Below are 19,888 nucleotides of genomic sequence, written 5' to 3' on the forward strand. Positions count from 1 at the left end.
CTCCACGTGCTCTCCTTCCCCTCAACGTGCGCGATCTCTTCCCCTTTCCACGTGCGTGCTCTCTCCCCTCCATACCCATGCTCTCTCCCCCCTCCACGCGCGCGCTCTCTCTCCCCCTCCACGTGCGTGCTCTCTCCCCCCTCCATGCCCATGCTCTCTCCCTCTCCACGCCCGCGCTCTCTCCCCCATCCACGTGCGTGCTCTCTCCCCCTCCCCATGGGTGCTCTCTCCCCCTCCCCATGGGTGCTCTCCCCCCCTCCATGCGCGTGCTCTCTCTCTCCCCATCCACGTGCCTGCTGTCTCTCCATCCATGTGCCTGCTGTCTCCCCATCCACGTGCTCTCTCTCTCCCCCTCCACGTGTGTGCTCTCTCCCCTTCCATGCGCATGGTCTCTTCCCCCTCCACGCACGCGCGCGCTCTCCCCCCTCCACACGCCGTCCTTTCACTCTCCCTCAACGCATGCGCTCTCTCTCCCCCTCCACCCGGGCGCTCTCTGGAAAATGGCATTGCAACATTATATTCAAGATAGGAAAGAGACAGAAAGTAGGAAGATTGGGAACATTTTCAAAACCAACAAAGGATGACTGAAACAAAACAGGGGAAATTGAAATATAAGAAATATAAAAGCAAACTGTGAAAACTTCTACAAGTAAATAAAAAGGGAGCGAGCAGCTAAACTAAGGATTGTTCCCTTACAGAATGAGATTGAGGTATTGATAATGGTAAATAAGGAACTGGCAGAGACTCTGAACAGGTGTCTTGTATCTGGCTTCACAGTTGAAGATGCCGAAAGATTCGTCCAGTTAGTGTAACGTCAATCAGTGGGAAAGTGCTAGAACCCAAGATTCAGGAGGTAATGGCAAGACGTTTAGAAAATCATAATATAATCCGGTAGAGTCAGCATGGTTTTGGGAAAGGGAAATTTTGTTTGACAAATTTATTAGAGTTCTTTGAGAATGTAACAAGAAGGATGGATAAAGGGGAACCAGTCGATGTAATGTATTTGCGTCTCCAAGTAACCTATGTGTAGAATTTAACAGATTTTAGCACGAATCACCTGATGCCCTGACCTCTCTCTTCCTAATTCACAACATTAACACATGATGCTATTTAACTATAGAAAGTTTTTCAAAAGAAATTTAGAGTACCCAAGTCAGTTTTCTATTAAGGGGCAATTTAGCGTGGCCAATCCACCTACCCTGCACATATTTGGGTTGTGCGGGTGAAACCCATGCAGACACGGGGAGAATGTGCAAACTCTGCACGGACAGTGACCCAAGGCTGGGATCGAACCTGGGACCTCGGCGCCGTGAGGCAGCAGTGCTAACCACTGCACCACCATGCTGCCCAACTATACCAAGTTGTTAACTGAACATATTGCAGAAAATCCAATCTTCACATCTGTGCATAAAACAAATGTGAAATAGGGAGCAATGAACTGCATGGCCTGTTCTGAACGTAGCAGTTCTTGGGTGTTTCTCAGTATCGGCAAGAAATTACTATTCCCTACTGTGTGGCACAGGCGTTAGCACTGTTGCTTCACAGCTCAAAGCCACTACATGGGAGGGATTTTCTTTCTGTTCTCGCCAGCAGGATTGTCTGGTCCCGCTGACACCAAACCAGCCTGCCGCTGGTGTCCTGACAGTGGGGAGTGGATTCAGTGGGTATTCCCTTGACAACTGTGGGACCGATAGATCTTGCCAACAGTGTGCCGCTTCCCGCTGCCAAGGAACACATCATGGAGGGTGTGGAAAATCCCCCTGCATATTCCTCACAGGGGTAAAACATATTAAGGAGAAAGACACTATAATAATTTAGAAGGTCAAGAAGATATCCTCAAGCTTAAAAGTAAAAGGGAACTATCACTAATGAAACCTTAAAATCATCAGCAAGAACTACTGACCTGTTATCTTGCATTGTCAGTATGCTTTGTATATCTTGAGTGGTGGAGAGACATATGGTGCATTTGTAAGGCTATTAAAAATACATTTCAATACAGTTACAAAACATACTTATTAAAATGCAATCACTTTGTTTCACAGTACAGTGCACAGCAAATAATCTTTGCATAGCTGTTCTAACTTTTAAAGTATTATAATAATAGCTTCAAATGTACGAGCCAAGGAAGGACCAAAGTTATTCAAAATCATCAACAAAGATTATAACTGATAAAAATAGTTATCACCAAAGGGCATCAAATTATTATGTCTTATGGGGACAGAAGTGGGGAAATTGGTGTAATTATGTTTGGAATGGGTCTAGTCACTTGAATTTTCCATTTTGGCTGGTAGCCATTCAATCATTGAATTTGTAGGAAATGCTGAGGGACTTCATCTTCTGGTTAGAGTGCACCTCTTGGAGGATTGAAGATGATCAATTTACTGTTTCAAAATCACAAAGGTGTTTGAAATGTGAGCTATTGTGTTTAATTATCCCTAATGAGCCATTTCAGTCAGCAGGTACAAGTGGAAGTGGAAGTCATCTTTTAGACATGGGGTTGGAAAAACTTCCTGCTGTGTGCATCTAAAAATCATTATTTGCTATCACAAGCAGTTCTGTCAGCATCTTAAGCCAAACTTCGTGGCTGGCTTTCATTTGGAGGTCTCAGGTCAGGCAGTTATGGCAGTAATTAATGTTGTGCATTCTTTTAATAATTTCTGTCTTAGTTCTTGATGTTAGAATTAGAGATGGTCCCAGTGGTGTGAATTTTGATTGCCACTGAGTGGAGAGGCTCAAAATCCCTTTATTTTATTTACTATTTATGTTCTGAGAGATTGTCAAAAATTGCTAATTTTGTTCATGTTTATTTTGCATCTGCATGGGCTATCTTTAAAAACTGTTGAATATTATAGATTCCAGGATTACTACTGGACTCTTAGTACTTGCATGTCAGACACATTTGGAATTTAGTAAACGTGTTGGGTCAAATCTAGATAGCCTGTATTTAGACTTTTAAAAAGGAGTCTCACCATCTAATTTCTTCTAAAAGTTAAGTCTGGATGAGTATTATGTTTAACCAATAATTCACAATAATGTATTTTTGTTTTTGGGGCAGCACAGTGACTAGCACTGCTGCCTCACAGTGCCAGGGACACGGATTTAGTTCCGATCTTGGGTAACTGTGGAGTTTGCACTTTCTCCCCGTGTCTGCGTGGGTTTCCTCCGGGTGCTCTGTTTTCCTCCCACAGTCCAAAGATGTGCAGGTTAGGTGGATTGGCCGTGAGAAGATTGCACCTCAGTGTCCAGGTTGGGGAGGGACGTGGGCTTAAGTAGGGTATTCTTTCAGAGGGTCGGTGCAGACTCGATGGGCTGAATGGCCTCCTTCTGCACTGTAGGAATTCTATGGCTCTGGCAATATTGCATAAACTATCAATGCAGCTAAAGTAGAGATGTGAGAACATTTTTCCCAGGTAACTGCTGTCTAGTGTGCAACAGTTGTAGTTTAATATTCCATGCATAACTACATTTTAAAAGTGTGTAGGTGATCCATTAGTCTTTGTGAAAACTTTACCAGCTTATTTATTTTAATGTATTGAATATTATGAGGAAGTGATGCTCCCCATTTGCAATATGAAGTCATAGTGTGCGTTAGGGTCTAGCTGCTCTGAGGCCAATCTCTGTGCATATATTCAAACAAGCTGACACCTCACTCCTTTGTGCGTAAGCATTGTCGGCAGTAGGTCTCCAGTCAGCTGACCAAGCATTACATTCTCAAGCTACTGTCCCGAATTCTCAGATCTGTAGTAACACTGCAGCCACTGTGACAGAATCAAGGAAGCATAAAGACAAATGAGTGTAGCTCTACCGATGTTGATCAGTTCCTTTGGGGCTGGAGACTGCTGCACAGAATTTACAGTGCAGAATGAGGCCATTTGGCCCATCGAGTCTGCACCGGACCTTAGAAAGAGTACCCTACCAAAGACCACACCTCCACCCTAACCCCGCAACCCCACCTAACCTTTCTTGGACACTAAGGGCAATTTAGCATAGCCAATACACCTAAACTGCCGGGCGGGATTTTCCGGGAATCGGTGGGGTGGGCAGAAACGGCGCAGTGGAGTGGCGAGAACCACTCCAGAAAGGGCCGTCCCAAAGGTGCAGAATCCTCCGCACCTTCAGGGGCTAGACCCGCGCCAAAGTGGTTTGCGCCCCTCCGGCCAGCGTGGAAGGCCTTTGGCCCCGCGCCAGCCGGGGTCAAAGGGACTCCACCAGCCGGCGTGGGTGGGGGGGGGGGGGGTGTTCACCTTCGTGCTGGCCCAGGCCCACCAATGGATCGGTGGGCCCTGATTGCGGGCCAGGCCACCGTGGGGGTACCCCCCCAGGGCCAGATCGCCCCGCGCTCCCCCCCCCCCCCCCCCCCAGGACCCCGGAGTCTGCCCGTGTTGCCAGGTCCCACCGGTAAGGGACCAACTCCAATTTACGCCGGCGGGATCTGCATAGAATGGGCAGGACTTCAGCCCATCGCGGGCCGGAGAATCGGCAGGGGGAGCCCGCCGGCCGGCGCAGCGCGATTCCCGCCCCCGCCAAATCTCCGGTGGCGGAGAATTCGGTAGCCGGCGGGAGCAGGATTCACGCGCCCCCCCCCCCCCCCCCCCCCCCCCCCCCCCGGCGACTCTCCGACCCAGCGGGGGGTCGGATAATCCCAGCCCGTCACAGTCTTTGGACTGTGGGAGGAAACCAGAGCACCCGGAGGGAACCCACCCAGACACGGGGAGAACGTGCAGATTCCGCACAGGCAGTGACCCACGCCGGAATTGAACCTGGGACCCTGGAGCTGTGAAGCAATTATGCTACCGTGCATGCCTGGACTCCAAATGATGTTTTTAACATTTTACTGACAAATTGATTGTGCCCTTTAACTGATTTTTGAAAAACCTTGTCCTGGCGCAGAGGAGGGATGGAAACATGTTCAATCATCAATCTGCTCAGTTTCTTAGTCACAGTATGTAGTAAGGTTCCAATTAGAAATGTGGAAGCTAGAGTATCTCCTAACAGGAGTTGGGGCAATGGATGGGGTGTGGTGAGGGGCAGATTATAAACTACACCTGTGTGAAACATGCTACCTCTTGAGCAGTTGGAAGGAACTCAGAACACCCCTTCTTAGATGCAGAAGGGGTTGTGGTGCGAGGCGTGGTGAGTGGAGGGAGAAACTATTCAGCATTAAATAAACTAACAGTTCTTTCATTTTAATTATCTTGAATGAATGATCACTGGAACCAGCCTGACACATAGACGTTACTAGATATTCCTATCAAGCTGTGCACCTTGGAATGTACAGTAATGTGGATCAAAATGCATGTGATTTTAAAGTAGGTTTAGTTATTACAGTGTAAGATTTTTAAGGAAATATTGTTTCTTCTGAATAATTGTTAACAGAGGTGAGATATAACACCTACTGCTCTAGTTTCTCTATTGAAATAAAATAATGTTCATTTTCTCTTTGTAGATTCCTGAAAGGTGATTTCCACATTGAAGTGTGCATCAATGATTACTTAGATGTTTTCTGCCCTCATTATGATGACTCTGTACCCGAAGACAAGACTGAGCGCTATGTTCTCTACATGGTGAATTATGATGGCTACAGCTCGTGTGATCACACCTCGAAAGGGTTCAAGCGATGGGAGTGTAACAGGCCTTACTCATCCAATGGTCCTTTAAAATTCTCGGAAAAGTTCCAACTGTTTACTCCATTTTCATTAGGATTTGAATTCAGGCCTGGCCGTGAATATTTCTACATCTGTGAGTATTTTACATTTTCCATTAGTTTCCCCAATAATTTGAAAGCCATGTTAGGGGCTGTTTAGCACAGGGCTAAATCGCTGGCTTTGAAAGCAGACCAAGGCAGGCCAGCAGCACGGTTCGATTCCCGTAACAGCCTCCCCGATCAGGCGCTGGAATGTGGCGACTAGGGGTTTTTCACAGTAACTTCATTTGAAGCCTACTCGTGACAATAAGCGATTTTCATTTTTTCACAGCAACCTGTTAAGTGATTGTTTTTGCAAGGTAAATGTTATTTATCAACTCCTTTAAGGCTCAAAGAAAGCATTTGACCAATATTTACTTTACAAATATATGACTCACAAATGAATCATATCTCATATCTTGCATGTAATGTCATTGTGATAAAAATGAAAGATTCTGTATTTTCTCCGCCTCCAAATTAAATATTTTCCCCCACAGAGGCAGGGCAACTTAAAAATTATTGTTTTGAAGTGCAGTTAAACATCTGAAAGTCAATGGTCATGGCCCCACAATGTGGAATATTTTGGTTCACTCAGAAAACAGGGCATTGGACAGCATTGGCAGTTGATGCGGATCAGTATTTATATGAACTTCTGCCTTGAATCTTCAACCCGAAAGATCAGACTTCAGCCAACATTTCCAGTGAAGAGTAATTCACAAAGCAATAAATCCTTTTTAAGATTAAGTTTCCTTATTTCTCTTCGCAGAAAGTATCAGAGCAAAGTATTCCTATCTTATATAATTGTTTTTCATCCATTCCAGTGTACATACAGTGATTGCAGAAGAGCTAAGATCACAAAGCAAAAAGTTTTGACAATTGATTTTTCGGTAGCATAGGTACTTGGGTATTCAGTGGGCCCAATTTTCCGCTCCAGCGGCAGTGAGAATTGCGATTGAGCAGACAGTATCACGCAATGGAAAGGACGCGATTTGCGCCTGGGCTCAATTCAGTTTGCATGCTCTGGTCCCCCTCTGGCAGCGATATCGAAGTTTGCACCCTGTGCCAGTGGGTCCGTGCATGGGTTAAAATATCATTAGCGCATTGGACGCTTCATGCTCCACCCCTCCATGATGATCCACCCACTTAAGTGGAGGCCAAGTGGCCGCGAATTGGTGCACGTATTTACAAACGGGGCCTGGGCACCAAGGCTGTTGAGGGGGAGCAAGAGGCTTAAAAATAAACTCTCAACACTCAGATAATTGTTGGGCTTGCTGGAGGATGGCTGCCCCGGCCAGGGTGAGTAGAGGGAAATGACTTGGTGCCAAGACTGTGGACTCGGGTTCACCCCTTGGGATTGGGGTGGCCTGCCTCAGATCAGCATTTCTGCTGTGCAGTTGAACGTACCCCTTTGGTGCTATTTACAGTTTCCTGGCTGCTCACACTGCTCGCTGTGTCCTGTATATGTTCAGAGAGCCTCTGATGATGTGGGAGGCTACCTAGGCCACCCCTCTAGAAACCCTCAAAACCCAGCGGCATCATCAAGGGGATGGAGGTGCCCAAATTCAATCAGTGGTTCACCAGGTGTTGGAATTCCTCGGAAGGCAAATGGAGTTTTGTCCTTCATTGCTAGAGGGATAGAGTTTAAGACTCGAGAGGTTATGCTGCAACTGTATACGGTGTTAGTGAGGCCACGCCTGGAGTACTGTGTTCAGTTTTGGTCTCCTTACCTGAGAAAGGACGTACTGGCGCTGGAGAGTGTGCAGAGGAGATTCACGAGGTTAATCCCAGAGTTGAAGCGATTGGATTACGAGGAGAGGTTGAGTAGACTGGGACCATACTCGTTGGAATTTAGAAGGATGCAGGGGGATCTTATAGAAACATAAAATTATGAAGGGAATAGATAGGATAGATGCGGGCAGGTTGTTTCCACTGGTGGGTGAAAGCAGAACAAGGGGGCATAGCCTCAATATAAGGGGAAGTAGATTTAGCACTGAGTTTAGGAGGAACTTCTTCACTTATAAGGGTTGTGAATCTATGGAATTCCCTGCCCAGTGAAGCAGTTGAGGCTCCTTCATTAAATGTTTCCAAGATAAAGATAGATAGTTTTTTTTAAGAATAAAGGAATAAAGGGTTATAGTGTTCGGGCGGGAAAGTGGAGCTGAGTCCACAAAAGATCAGCCATGATCTCACTGAATGGCTGAGCTGGCTCGAAGGGCCAGATGGTCTACTCCTGCTCCTAATTTTTATGTTCTAAGTGCTGCCCCACTGCAGAGGAAGCAGGGATTAACAGAGCTCACCCCAAACAAAGGACACCTGCACTGTGATCTTTGGAACCCTCTCTGGTTCTCTGCCCCTCTACGGACAGAGCCCTAACCAGTGACCCAACCCCTCAGGATCACCTACTCCTGGTGAGGCTGGTAGTACTGATTGCCTCTACCACCTCCTCCCACCTTGTTCAGGAAGGTGGGTTTGAGTCTGCAACCCACTGTGGGGAAGAGGGTGTCCCTCCTCTCCTCATTAGCATTGTGCAGTGGGTCCATCTCTGTCTCCTGAAATCGGGGATGGGGAGGAGGCAGGTCTTCCTTGAACCACCTTTTTGGCAGCAATGAGTACTTGGTGATTGGAGCCCTTAAAAACAGCTCCAGCTGTCAGGCTCTTTAGTGCTAATTCCGGCCCCAGCGGTTACACCATCCGCTGGGCCTGGAATTGCTTCCAATTCTCATCGGCACTGTGCTGGCCAACTTGCGTGTCCTGAATCACGAAATGAATAGCGCCCCCAATGAATCACACACGTTCAGTTCTGGCGGGAACACTTAGGGTGGGATTCTCCGTTTGCCGACACCGAGGATACATGTATTTGCATAAATTTTACTATCCCTAATTACAAAGACAATTCTGCAATGGAATATTTTTTATATCAACTTATTTATAGAGAACAACATGTTTCTCTATATTTGGCAGCAATGGACAGCACTGCTGCCTCACGGCGCCGAGGTGCCAGGTTTGATCTCAGCTCTGGGTCACTGCCTGTGTGGAGTTTGCACATTCTCCCCGTGTTTATGTGAGTTTCGCCCCCACAACCCAAAGATGTGCAGGCTAGGTGGATTAACCATGCAAAATTGCCCCTTAATTGGAAAAAATGAATTGGGTACTCTAAATTTATATTAAAAAAATATATTTGGCGGCACGGTAGCACAGTGGTTAACACTGTCGCTTCACAGCACCAGGGTCCCAGGTTCAATTCCCGGCTTGGGTCACTGTCTGTGCGGAGTCTGCACGTTCTCCCAGTGTCAGCGTGGGTTTCCTCCGGGCACTCCAGTTTCCTCCCACAAGTCCTTGAAGACGTGCTGTTATGTAATTTGGACATTCTGAATTCTCCCTCTGTGTACCCAAACAGGCGGCGGAATGTGGCGACTTGGGGCTTTTCACAGTAACTTCATTGCAGTGTTAATGTAAGCATACTTGTGACAATAAATCAAGATTATTGAATTAGACTTGATCATGTTTTATTTTTCCTCTTTTTATCAGGATATTTGAGGTGAGTACCCCATTCTGTTATTTTATCCCGCCCTTCTTTCTCCTGTAACCTGCTGCTTGCTGCCAGTAGTGTCCACCACAGAGTCCTGATGTCCTGGATTAGACCCTCACTCAGTGGGCTTTAAGTGGCGCAGCTGCTATTCCCCCACCAGACGGAGCATCTGTGCGGGGGCGGCGCTGACTTTTGGTCGTAATACCAGACGCATCCTCCGGACATAGCCGCAGAATCGGAGAATCCAGTTCTTAGTCTCCCAAATGGAACATCCAGCCCAAAATCTATTTCAGGAGAGGCTCGGTTGAGGTGCTTGGCTTCACTGTCAACTCCTGATGATAGTAGAAAAAAAGCACTTTTGTCAAACTAAACACCGCTGTAGTCGAATTTGGTTATTTTTTCCATCTTCTCTCATCCACCCCAAAAAACACCTCGTGCGCAAGTCAAGAGAATTGTCTCACGCCCCAAAATCTATGATCAAAAGACCTTAGCAAATATGTAGGCTGGTGAGGAAGTGGATCTGCAACATGGCCCCGAGCCCATCTTGCACAGATAGCCATGTAGGACATTGTGAAATTGAACACTCTGGGTTGTTCCTGCTACTGCCATACCATCAGACAGCATGGGGAGAATAATTGACTCCACTGTCACAGATTATAAGGGAGTCTAGTCAATCTTTCAAAACAGTTTCAATTTTAAATGCCAGCAAGGGTTGGACTCAGTCTGAAGTCAGACAAGTTTGTCACTTGTGTGGTTGTTTGTATTTTGTCCCCAGCATGGAATTCTGCCAGATACCCCGCAGGTGACCCTAAGGTCCTTGTTGCTTGGGCGCTGAGGGAGAGGGAAGTAGTATTTAGTGTTCTCTGTTATTGAGAAGACCCAGTGTGACTGTCTGGATGTTTGAAATCTCCCAGTAAGTAATCCGACTGGGAACCATGGGAACCATAAAAATGAGGAGGAGAGGAGTAAATCCAGCTTTGTTAGCAAATATTGTGGCAATTTTGGCTATCCTATTTTAATGACAGTTCTTGATATTTGGTATGATTTCACCCTATTGGAAGTAGGACATTTCATATTTCAAATGTAAAAGCCAAGTGGAAATTATTTTACTGATTAATATCATAAGCTCCTAGAACAAAAGGTTATAGCCACTGGAGGAAATGAAGTGTGTGCTGAGCTAAATTTTTTATTTTTTAATAAAATTAAGTGTGTATTTGGTGATAACCAGTACTGGCAGTCTATTGAAAAGTATATGGTTTTAGACAGAGGGAGAGAGAAAGATCATAACTGGATTTAATCTTTCTATCAAATAAATGTGGGAGCTAGTCATTTTTTCGGAAGTACGGTGTAACTATGTGCTCTGGGAAATTAAAGCTAATCTTAGAAGCCTCACCTTGGTATGAAGTAGAAGGAATTCTTCCATTTGAATTCTCAGAGGTGCTAGTTAGGCCTGCTGCATCTCACCTCAACAAAAATTCAAAGTGGAGAGAGTAAAATTGCCCACAGCAGCTTTTGTTTCTGCTTTTCCCCAGGCTGTCTATAAAAGAAAGTCCTTGTTAAACACAGCAGCTAAGTTATGAAGGTTAAGCAGAGATCTGTGTAGATTGATCTGTACGGATTCAGACATTCACTATCATGATCTGTTGAAGCGAGAGAGGGAAATATAAACTTAGTTTTAGTCAGCTTTGCATTAACCCTTTTAGCATAATAAAATCCGTATAAACACTGTTTTGACCGTGCAGTTCAATACGGTTCTCCACTGTTATGCTCATATAAATGCTTTAGATAACCGGCTCACAAATCCCACTCAAGACCTCCTTCAAAGAAATTAAAATTTTTATTGTAGCTTACTATTGGGTTGGTGATGTGGACCAGGGTACAAGAAAGGTGACCTTTAAGCTCCGCCTTGCTTCATAATTAGACCTTTTACATACTTTCATTTCAGCCTAATCCAAAAGAAAGGTAGTCATGATAATTGCAAGTCATTTTGACAGTTTTTTAAATTAGCGCATGTGCAGGCTGCCAAATGGCATGCTGAAAACATTTTTTAACTGCCACAGTAAACAAATTAGCTATTACAGTGCTTAGATAAAGATTAACGGTTTTGGAGATTCATTTAAGAAAAAAAACAATTTTACTTCAGTGTTCCAGTTCAGTGCGAGACATCCCAATAAAGATGATTTGTTGAGCCTCTGATAAAATTAGATGGCAAAGACAGAAGCTGGCGTAATTCATTGGAACAGCAGATACCAGTTAATCAGCAAAGCTTGTGTGGGATAAAATCAAATTGAGGCAATATTTCTTCATTTTGTCACTGCCCATTTTTCAGCTTTAAGCATTGGACCTATGATGAGTATCCTTGCCCCTTCCCCCACCAAGCATGAGAAACATTTGGGTGCGATACAATGGCCATGCTGCGCTCAAAGAAGCTCGCTGCAGCATAACATGGCCGATGGAAACCGAGAGATCCGGTTCGCAACGCCTCGCGTTAGATCTCATGAGACGTTGCGATGTGACTCCCGCCCATTGTGGGATCAGGTTTTCGCAAATCTGCGTATTAGAGCAAGACAGCTCATCTCGTTCTAATACGCAGTTTCCCGTGGTTCCTTAGGTGTTTGTATCTATCTCCTTTGCCTCGGAGACCTCGGGCGAGTGCCGTTCAGTACTGCTCTCCAAATGCAACGGCACTCATGGGGGTCTCCCAGGAGATTGAAGGCCCCTAGGTGCTTGCCTTTTGAGCAGGGTGGTACCCTGGCACTGCTGGAACCACCCTGGCAATGCCGGCTGGCAGGGGCATTGCCAGGTTACCAGACTGACACTGCCAAGATGCAAAGCTGGCATTTCTTTGCACGGGTGCGAGAGAGGGGCCTGTCTTCTCTCTCCCCCCCACCCCCCCACCATAGTGAGTTGGGGCTTGAGGGGAGTTGAGGTTCGCGTCGGGGGTTCCAGAGATCGAGAGCCCCTCGACTACACATTCCCTGCTGAGGACCCCTACCTATCCTGAGTAACGTTAGGTAGGAAGATGTTTCTCGGCACTCCGAGCACCCGGGAATACATGGCTAAACGCACTCGCTATGAGACTTTGTTCCCATTTAGTTAAAACGCACCCATGTTAAAGGGCATGGACATCAAATGGCTGCCATTTTATAATACAGGAAGACTTTTCAAGCGCTATACATCTGCAACCAATCTTTTAAAAGACTCCAAACTATTAATAAACAACATGAATTATGTTGTAAAAGTTACCTATTTCACTGGCTGGCCGACCTCTCGGAATCTCTCCAAATGGAGAAAATCAAATTCGCCATCCGAGGGTCGGACGACGGCTTCCACAGAACGTGGGAGCCATTCATGCAACTGTTCTGGGACCTGTTTGTGGCCAACGTACAAGAGGAAGAATAGTCGGATGGCCAAGAATCAGGGGAAAATGGACGGGAATCTGGGGAAGGTAGCCCGGGGGGGGAGGGGGGGGGGGGGCGACGGGTTCGTTACGGGGGTTTGATGGCTAGCTAAGGCCCAAAACCAAACTAAATAAATGCCAATAAACATGTGCCTCGGCCATATTGGGGAATGTAAAATATGTATGCCGGCTAAAGGGGGGAGGCCACAGTTATTATTACGAAGATGCTTACCTGTAAATATATATGTTAATTTTTGCGTATTTTTTTTTCTCTCTCCCTAACAATTTGTAATTTGTTCAATATAAAACATGAAAACTGAATAAAAAACATTTATAAAAAAAAAAGTTACCTATTTCATAAATGTACAGAATGCAGGTCATGTATTAGTATTTCGAATTTTAAAAGTCACATGTAGATAATAATCTACTCCCTAGGGCAGTTTAAAATTAGTTTTTTAATGTGTAGTAAACCATACTCTCAAATAATAGATATAAAGACCCTTAAGCAATCACTTTAGGTTGTATAGAGTTCATTTTCCCCCTCTCTTTTAATTCTTGCCAGCATTCAAAATTCATAATGTTTTGCAGATGGAGTATTGGTTTGCTTTTTAATGATGAATTTGTTTTGGTTGGGTTGCCGTGATGTTCGGGAAGATTTGTGTCCATTGACACTTCCGACAAACATAAATGCCAACAGTATTTTACCACTCAAGCCAGCACTATAAAACTTACATAATGAATAACGGGCAAATATTTTGATTTTTATATTCCCTTGCACAGCTGTGTCCTCCTTCCCCTCCTGAGCAATAGAACACTGGCCATTTGTTGGTTAGTTCACATTTTACCCTGTGGGGAATTGAGTGTGTGGAATATTTAGCAAAGAGGTCCATTTGCAACAGCTACTGCATGCTTGGATTATTCCTGGCCATTTAACATCTGCCTAATGAGGTGTTCCAAGGCCAGTTTACTTGCTTTTTGTGCAATGATTATGACTTTGGTCATTATTCCCTCTAGTATGAGGATACATGTATTTGCATAAATTTTACCATTCCCTAATTACAAAGACAATCCTGCAGTGGAATATATGGAATATCTTACGGGCAGCATGTTAGCATTGTGGATAGCACAATTGCTTCACAGCTCCAGGGTCCCAGGTTCGATTCCGGCTTGGGTCACTGTCTGTGCGGAGTCTGCACATCCTCCCCGTGTGTGCGTGGGTTTCCTCCGTGTGCTCCGGTTTCCTCCCACAGTCCAAAGATGTGCAGGTTAGGTGGATTGGCCATGATAAATTGCCCTTAGTGTCCAAAATTGCCCTTAGTGTTAGGTGGGGTTGCTGGGTAATGGGGATAGTGTGGAGGTGTTGACCTCAGGTAGGGTGCTCTTTCCAAGAGCGGGTGCAGACTCGATGGGCCGAATGGCCTCCTTCTGCACTGTACATTCTATGATGATCTTTTTAGATCAGCTTATTTATAGAGTACAACTTGTTTATTGAATTAGACTTGATCACGTTTTATTTTTCCTCTTTTTGTCAGGATATTTGAGGTGAGTACCCCATTCTGTTATTTTATCCCGCCCTCCTCTCTCATGTGACCTGCCGCTTGCTGCCAGTCGTGTCCACCACAGGGCCCAAATGTCCTAGGATTAGACCGTGAACCAGTGGGGTAGATTGAGGAGGCTCAGGCAGCAATCTTGCTCAATTCCACACACCACCGCCTCTCCATCCACCTCTTTTGAACAGAGTTGCTCATCAGTACCAGATCCCAAAATTTTCCTTAGAAACCTTTCTCTCACAACTTGAGCCTTTTCTCAGAATGACTGAACGGAAGGGTATAGAAAGGTTTCTTGTGCAACTCACCTTCTGCTCGGTTGCTCTGTGCAAAACTTCTACAAATTAGTACGAATGATTGTATTGTCTTGAATGAGAAGCCCTGGATTTGGGGATCAATCCCGGCACCATTAGGGACTTGGGAGGGGAGGATGTTTTATGATAAATTACTCAGCACTTTACAATCACTCAAGCCAGATGCGCACTTTGTGACAAAGTATCTGTTTTCCACAGAGGCTAGCTTGCCAAATTAGAGGGGCTACTCCTGCAGTTCTGGTTGTACTTTCCTTCCAAACACATCCGTGGTTGGTGCCTCGTCATTTGCTTCAACTCCGATTAGGAACTGAGTGGAACGGGACTTGATACAGCGTCTGTAATGATGATTTGATAAAACCTAATAATTCAGTTGTGGCACCTGGAAAGATATTATTTTGTGCTTTTAAACAAGTAATATTATGTTGACAAAACATCACGTTCTGTAAGTGAATGGAATGCTCTCTGGCCAAGTTGAAAAATTCATACCAAAATCCTACTCAGGTGGCCTTAAATTTGACTTTTCCCTTCAAGTTATTTATGGAAATGCTGTAACAAACCCAAGTAGCCCTTTTGAAGGAAACCTTCCTCATCTCGTAAAGGGCGGTTTCCAGCCCACTGCCTGCATTATATCAGCAATTCAAAAGTTCTTCATTTGGTAAAGTGCTTTGGTTTTCCTGAAGTTATGAATATGCTGCATAAATGCAAGCCCTACTTCTATTGCATTTTTAGATGGAAGAATACTTAATAATTAAGTCAGTGAGGCAAGGATGTTATACTGCTGTTATTCTCTGCCATTTTAATTCCAAAAATAAATCATTTATTTGAAAACCACAGATACGTAAAAGTTTTAGATTCAAGCACAAACTTAGCATCATAATATACTTTCTTAATGGATGCAGTTTAAATACTGCAGACCCTTTGTATACCGATATTTAAAATGGGGATGTATCATTGTCTAGATTTTAGTACTTAGGATTGTTTTCCTAACGGAATAAAGTAAGGTCAACCAAGGTGTGCTGTTGATTTTCTCACTGAGCTCTGCATGCTTTAATCATGCTTTGCTGCAAAATGGAGGCAAAATCACCCTAATCATGTAAAATAGCATTGTGGTTCCTCAATATGTTTACATGTACCGATCTATTTTTTTTAAAAAGAAAATAGTTTGTAAAACTTCCCCACAGCATTACTTTGACATAAATGTTTAAATCTCAATGCATAGTGACAGCTGCCAAGGAAGAGTTCAAAGTGCTGCATTGAATTATCTTTTTGTGATTGTGGTTAAAAAGAGAATTCTTTGCACAAGCAAACAATGTACATGAGCACAGCCTATGCTGTTCTGGTCATTTCCACATTGTGTGCAGCATTTATTAAGAACCAAATTCTGCCAGTCCAGTAAAATGCTTATGTATTACTTAGGTTCTTGTTTACTGCAGCCTTACACTAAGTTTGGGACTGTAGATAATTAGCTATTTACTACTATGAAATTATTTTTTTGGATTAAAATATTTATATTCCCCCCCCCCGCCCCCAATTGAATTTAAGAAAATAATCTGCTTTACTTTCCATTTATGTTTAAATCCTCTCATTACATTTTCCTGAAGCTACAGAACAGTACTAAATCAGGGGTCCAGAAATTCCTCAGGACCCAAGTGTGCGTGGCAGAGCAGAACCTTGGTCAGGGACTGCAAACAAATTCCGGGGACAATGTTATTAACATCAGGCAAGAATGGGTGGCTGATGTCTGCAAGGGTACATTGGTGACCGTTCCAATCCAAACCGACTGTCTTTTGAAGGTGGAGTTCAATCTTTTGGCCAAAGGTAAAGACATTTTCAACCACTTCATCGCCGGCTGGCGAATGCAATCGCCCTCTTTCCAGGATTGAATCACATTTTCTAATGAATGTTCGGATCCTGCGTAGCCTCAATGGGGACACACAACACTGGCATGCATTCTGCTGTGGACTTTCCAGGGCACAGAAAGAGGAATTTTCTGGAGAAGCCCACGAACAACACCCCCCTCCCCACACCCCCAACCTCCTTTCTATCCCAGCCAGCTGCCACATCTCTTTTATGTGGAAATTAGGTTGAACATTACCACCCCAGCCTCCCAGAATATAAAGCCAGGTCAGGCCCATATTCCAGTCCCCCAATCCTAATAAGTAATTTATTTGTGATATTGCGCATCTGTCTTTGATTATTACTATGTGAACTCAATAAAATAGATATTCTGCTTTAAGTTGTAACCTAATTCAAAACGCCCTTTGTTATCAGAGGTTGGACCCTTTCTGAAAGTCAGAACACTTACAACCATTTGCAGATTTCATTTGTATTAAAATTAACTGCCTCCGAAGTAATTTATCCCGGAAATTGCTAAGTGACTTACCATGTTTTCTATGTGAAAATGGGGATGTTCGAAACTATCTGTGATGGATGTATCTTGAAAATTGAACTGCAGCACACTCCAGCTGCTTTGTAGCATTCACATATCTAGTTTAATTAAACAGTGACCGAAGAAAATACTAGACTGGGTGGTGCTATGTGTTAACACATTGTCCTTGCATCTCTATGCCTTGATTTGAATCCAGCCCAGTCTCATTTCTTTGCTAAACTGCAAGAACCAATATGAAATGGGTTTCCATAATGTGACCAATCCTGATAGATGTTAGCCCGCAGTCCAAAACTGACCATTTAATTTACCATGAATTAGTTATCATTCAGACAGAACATAAGATTAGCTTGTGTGAGAGATGGAAAAATTTACACTGATGCAGTAGAGGGTGCTATTCAGAAGTTGGGCTTGTGGTTTCTTTGATCAAAGTAGAGGTTTTGAAGAATTTTGTACACGCGCCAAACAAGAAAACCACAATCGCTGAGAAGCCGGTTAAAAAAACCCGAATACAGCCTAATCAAACAGGACAGCAAAAAACTAGCCTGAATGTCAGACATTTCATTTCAATGCAATGAGAATGCAATGTAATTGTCATAGAGTAGCCTGTCCTACTCTACCATCTGCTAAGCAGGATTTTCTTTGTGCTATAATTGTGGGAACTGGAGGGATGTATTGGAACTCGGACTTTGCTAAATCAGATTATTACCTGTGATCCGCTTCTCAACCCTGTGCTTCTCCCCCCCCCCCCCCCCCCCCCCCCCATTACCACCCTCTCCCCTGTTCACAGAGACACTGTACTTTTGTACCCCCAGTTAAAGCTGGAAGAGTGGCTGCTCTGGGGAGACAAAGCTCTGCTACATGCTGCTATGAATACTAATCCCCACGAATTCCTTACCTCCCTGCTATCCAACCATGAATTCCCACCCATAGTGTGTATCAAAGTTCTGGTGTGTCAGATCAGTTTGAGGCAATGGCGAAGAGAGAATTGGGCAGTGTCACTTATTTTCTGCAACAATGGGCGGATATATTCCACATCTGAAATACTGACTGACCACGTAAAACAAAATAAGTTGCATGGTTTCATGCTGGTGCATTATCCTACAGTAGCATCCCTCAGCTGGATTGCCATAAAAATAAACAGCATCGTATATGGTATGAACTAAGATAGGAAAATATCCAATGACATTTCACAAATGAGGGAAGGATTAAGATGCCAAATAAGAATGGTGGTAGGTTTTGAGGACGTGTTTGAAATGAGAAAGGTTCGCCAAGTCAGAGGAATTTGGAAAGAGGATTCCAGAGTGCAGGATGTGATGGATTGTCACTTATGGTGGAGTTGATTAAAAGTGAAAATGCAGTGGACTGGAATTGGAAGAACGAGCAGGGATTAAGGTGGACTGTGGCCTTGGAGGGAGTTTTCGACAAAGAACAAAGTTCTGAAATTATGGATTTGGCGATGTAGAGCCACTAAAAATTGACAAGTATAGGGATGATTGGCGATCGGGATGAATGCAGCTGAAAAATTTACAATCTTAAAAGGATTATGTTTATTTTAAGTTGTGCTTGTTCATTTGTTTGCTGGGTTTTGAGAGTTACTCAAAATGATCCTGTTTAAGTGCATAGAAATAAACCCATAAATAAGATCAGAATCGGCCATCAATCTGCATTACTTCCTGTTACCTTTTTTCAAGTTGCAACTAGATCATTTAATACCTGTGAATCCTAATTAGAGATTGTGACATGCATATTTCTAATATTACAGTTCAGTCAATCTGCCAGTCTGAACAATATTGTTTTCACTTCAGTCATAATGCACAGTGGAAACTCCCACCACCTGAAGCTAGTTTAAAATTGTCAGTATGACTTAAATTATTCTGGCAAATCGCCAGTCATTTTGTGCCCTGAGGAAAATCCAGTTTGTACGTGTGTTGGGGGACAGATGAGTGGGTTGGGGGATGATAATACACTATCCAATGTGCAAAAAAGATGAGCGCGAATGCCAACTTTTATTTGAAGTGGATACTTGTACTTTTCAGAATTGCCATTGCTGTTCTCGTTGTTTAACCCGGGCAGCAGTTATACCAATCTATATCTAATTAATAATCTGACACTTGCAATTGATGCCTCACTGGAAACATAACAGCTTCTCCTGTGTTTCTGACAATGGACAAACAGGTTACATTGCATGGAGCTCAGATTTGCTGTGCCTTACAGAATGCCTGGACAAAATTAATAAATGCTCATGGAATTTCCAGGTGCTTGGTCATCATTATTGTTCTGTAAGAACGCTGCCAACATCAAAAGGACATCCTAAAACTTTCAAATTACATACCGCAGTGATTGTATCTTTGTAACTTTGCTTGGTTAATCAGGTCCTTTGTGACTTGCAGGTTGAATATTAAATATATTTGTATTTCTAAATGCAGTTTTGAACCAAGCTCATGGATTTCCACTGCTCCAGAGCTCTTTCTGACTTGCTTTTAAAAAGACAGTTGTAGTTGTGAAATTATAATTGGCTAGTCAGTGACAAATTGGAAGAAACGCGTAAGGTCATGGCTGGCATCGTTAGCCTTTAGTGGTGAGCAAGGAAGCAAAAGATAGTCAAGCGAGTTCAGGGAAAAGCTTTCATCTCTGCTATTATCCTTCAGGGTTAAACTCAGTATTGACAGGTTGGGTTTCTTTCTGTGCAAGGTCTGATCTCTCCACAGAGCAAGTTAATAGGGAAGAGAGCCCAACAAAGACTGATTGATCCATTCTCTCATCAGGAGCATTTAGAAATGTAGCTCCTTTCTTTTAAACGTAGCCTATTGCCACACCATAATGATGCTAACGTTCAGTTTAGGCACTGTTGGAGATAAATCCTTTTGTGGCTGTGTTTGGTAATCTGTATTTATCTTCTGTGTGAAAGTAGTCAAGACCTTAGTTACTTCTGACCCTTCAATAATGTTGCTGTGAATAATTCAAAAGTGGTCTCAGTGCATCTTATTAATTATTTTAACCTATCTAGCTGGTTAAGTCTGGTTTCT

General features: G+C 43.9%; 1 protein-coding gene across 2 annotated transcripts in view; it reads left to right on the top strand.

Annotated features, from left to right (window-relative positions):
• The window catches only part of efna5b (ephrin-A5b), a 244,446-nt gene that overhangs the window by 215,749 nt on the left and 8,809 nt on the right, over positions 1-19,888 (top strand). For both annotated transcript variants that reach the window (XM_038805148.1, XM_038805147.1), the window contains exon 2: positions 5,447-5,739. In XM_038805148.1, the coding sequence (XP_038661076.1) occupies positions 5,447-5,739 (293 nt within the window). The remainder of the gene's footprint in view (positions 1-5,446; positions 5,740-19,888) is intronic.

The sequence above is a fragment of the Scyliorhinus canicula genome, chromosome 8, assembly GCF_902713615.1.
Source record: "Scyliorhinus canicula chromosome 8, sScyCan1.1, whole genome shotgun sequence".
Lineage (NCBI taxonomy): Eukaryota > Metazoa > Chordata > Chondrichthyes > Carcharhiniformes > Scyliorhinidae > Scyliorhinus > Scyliorhinus canicula.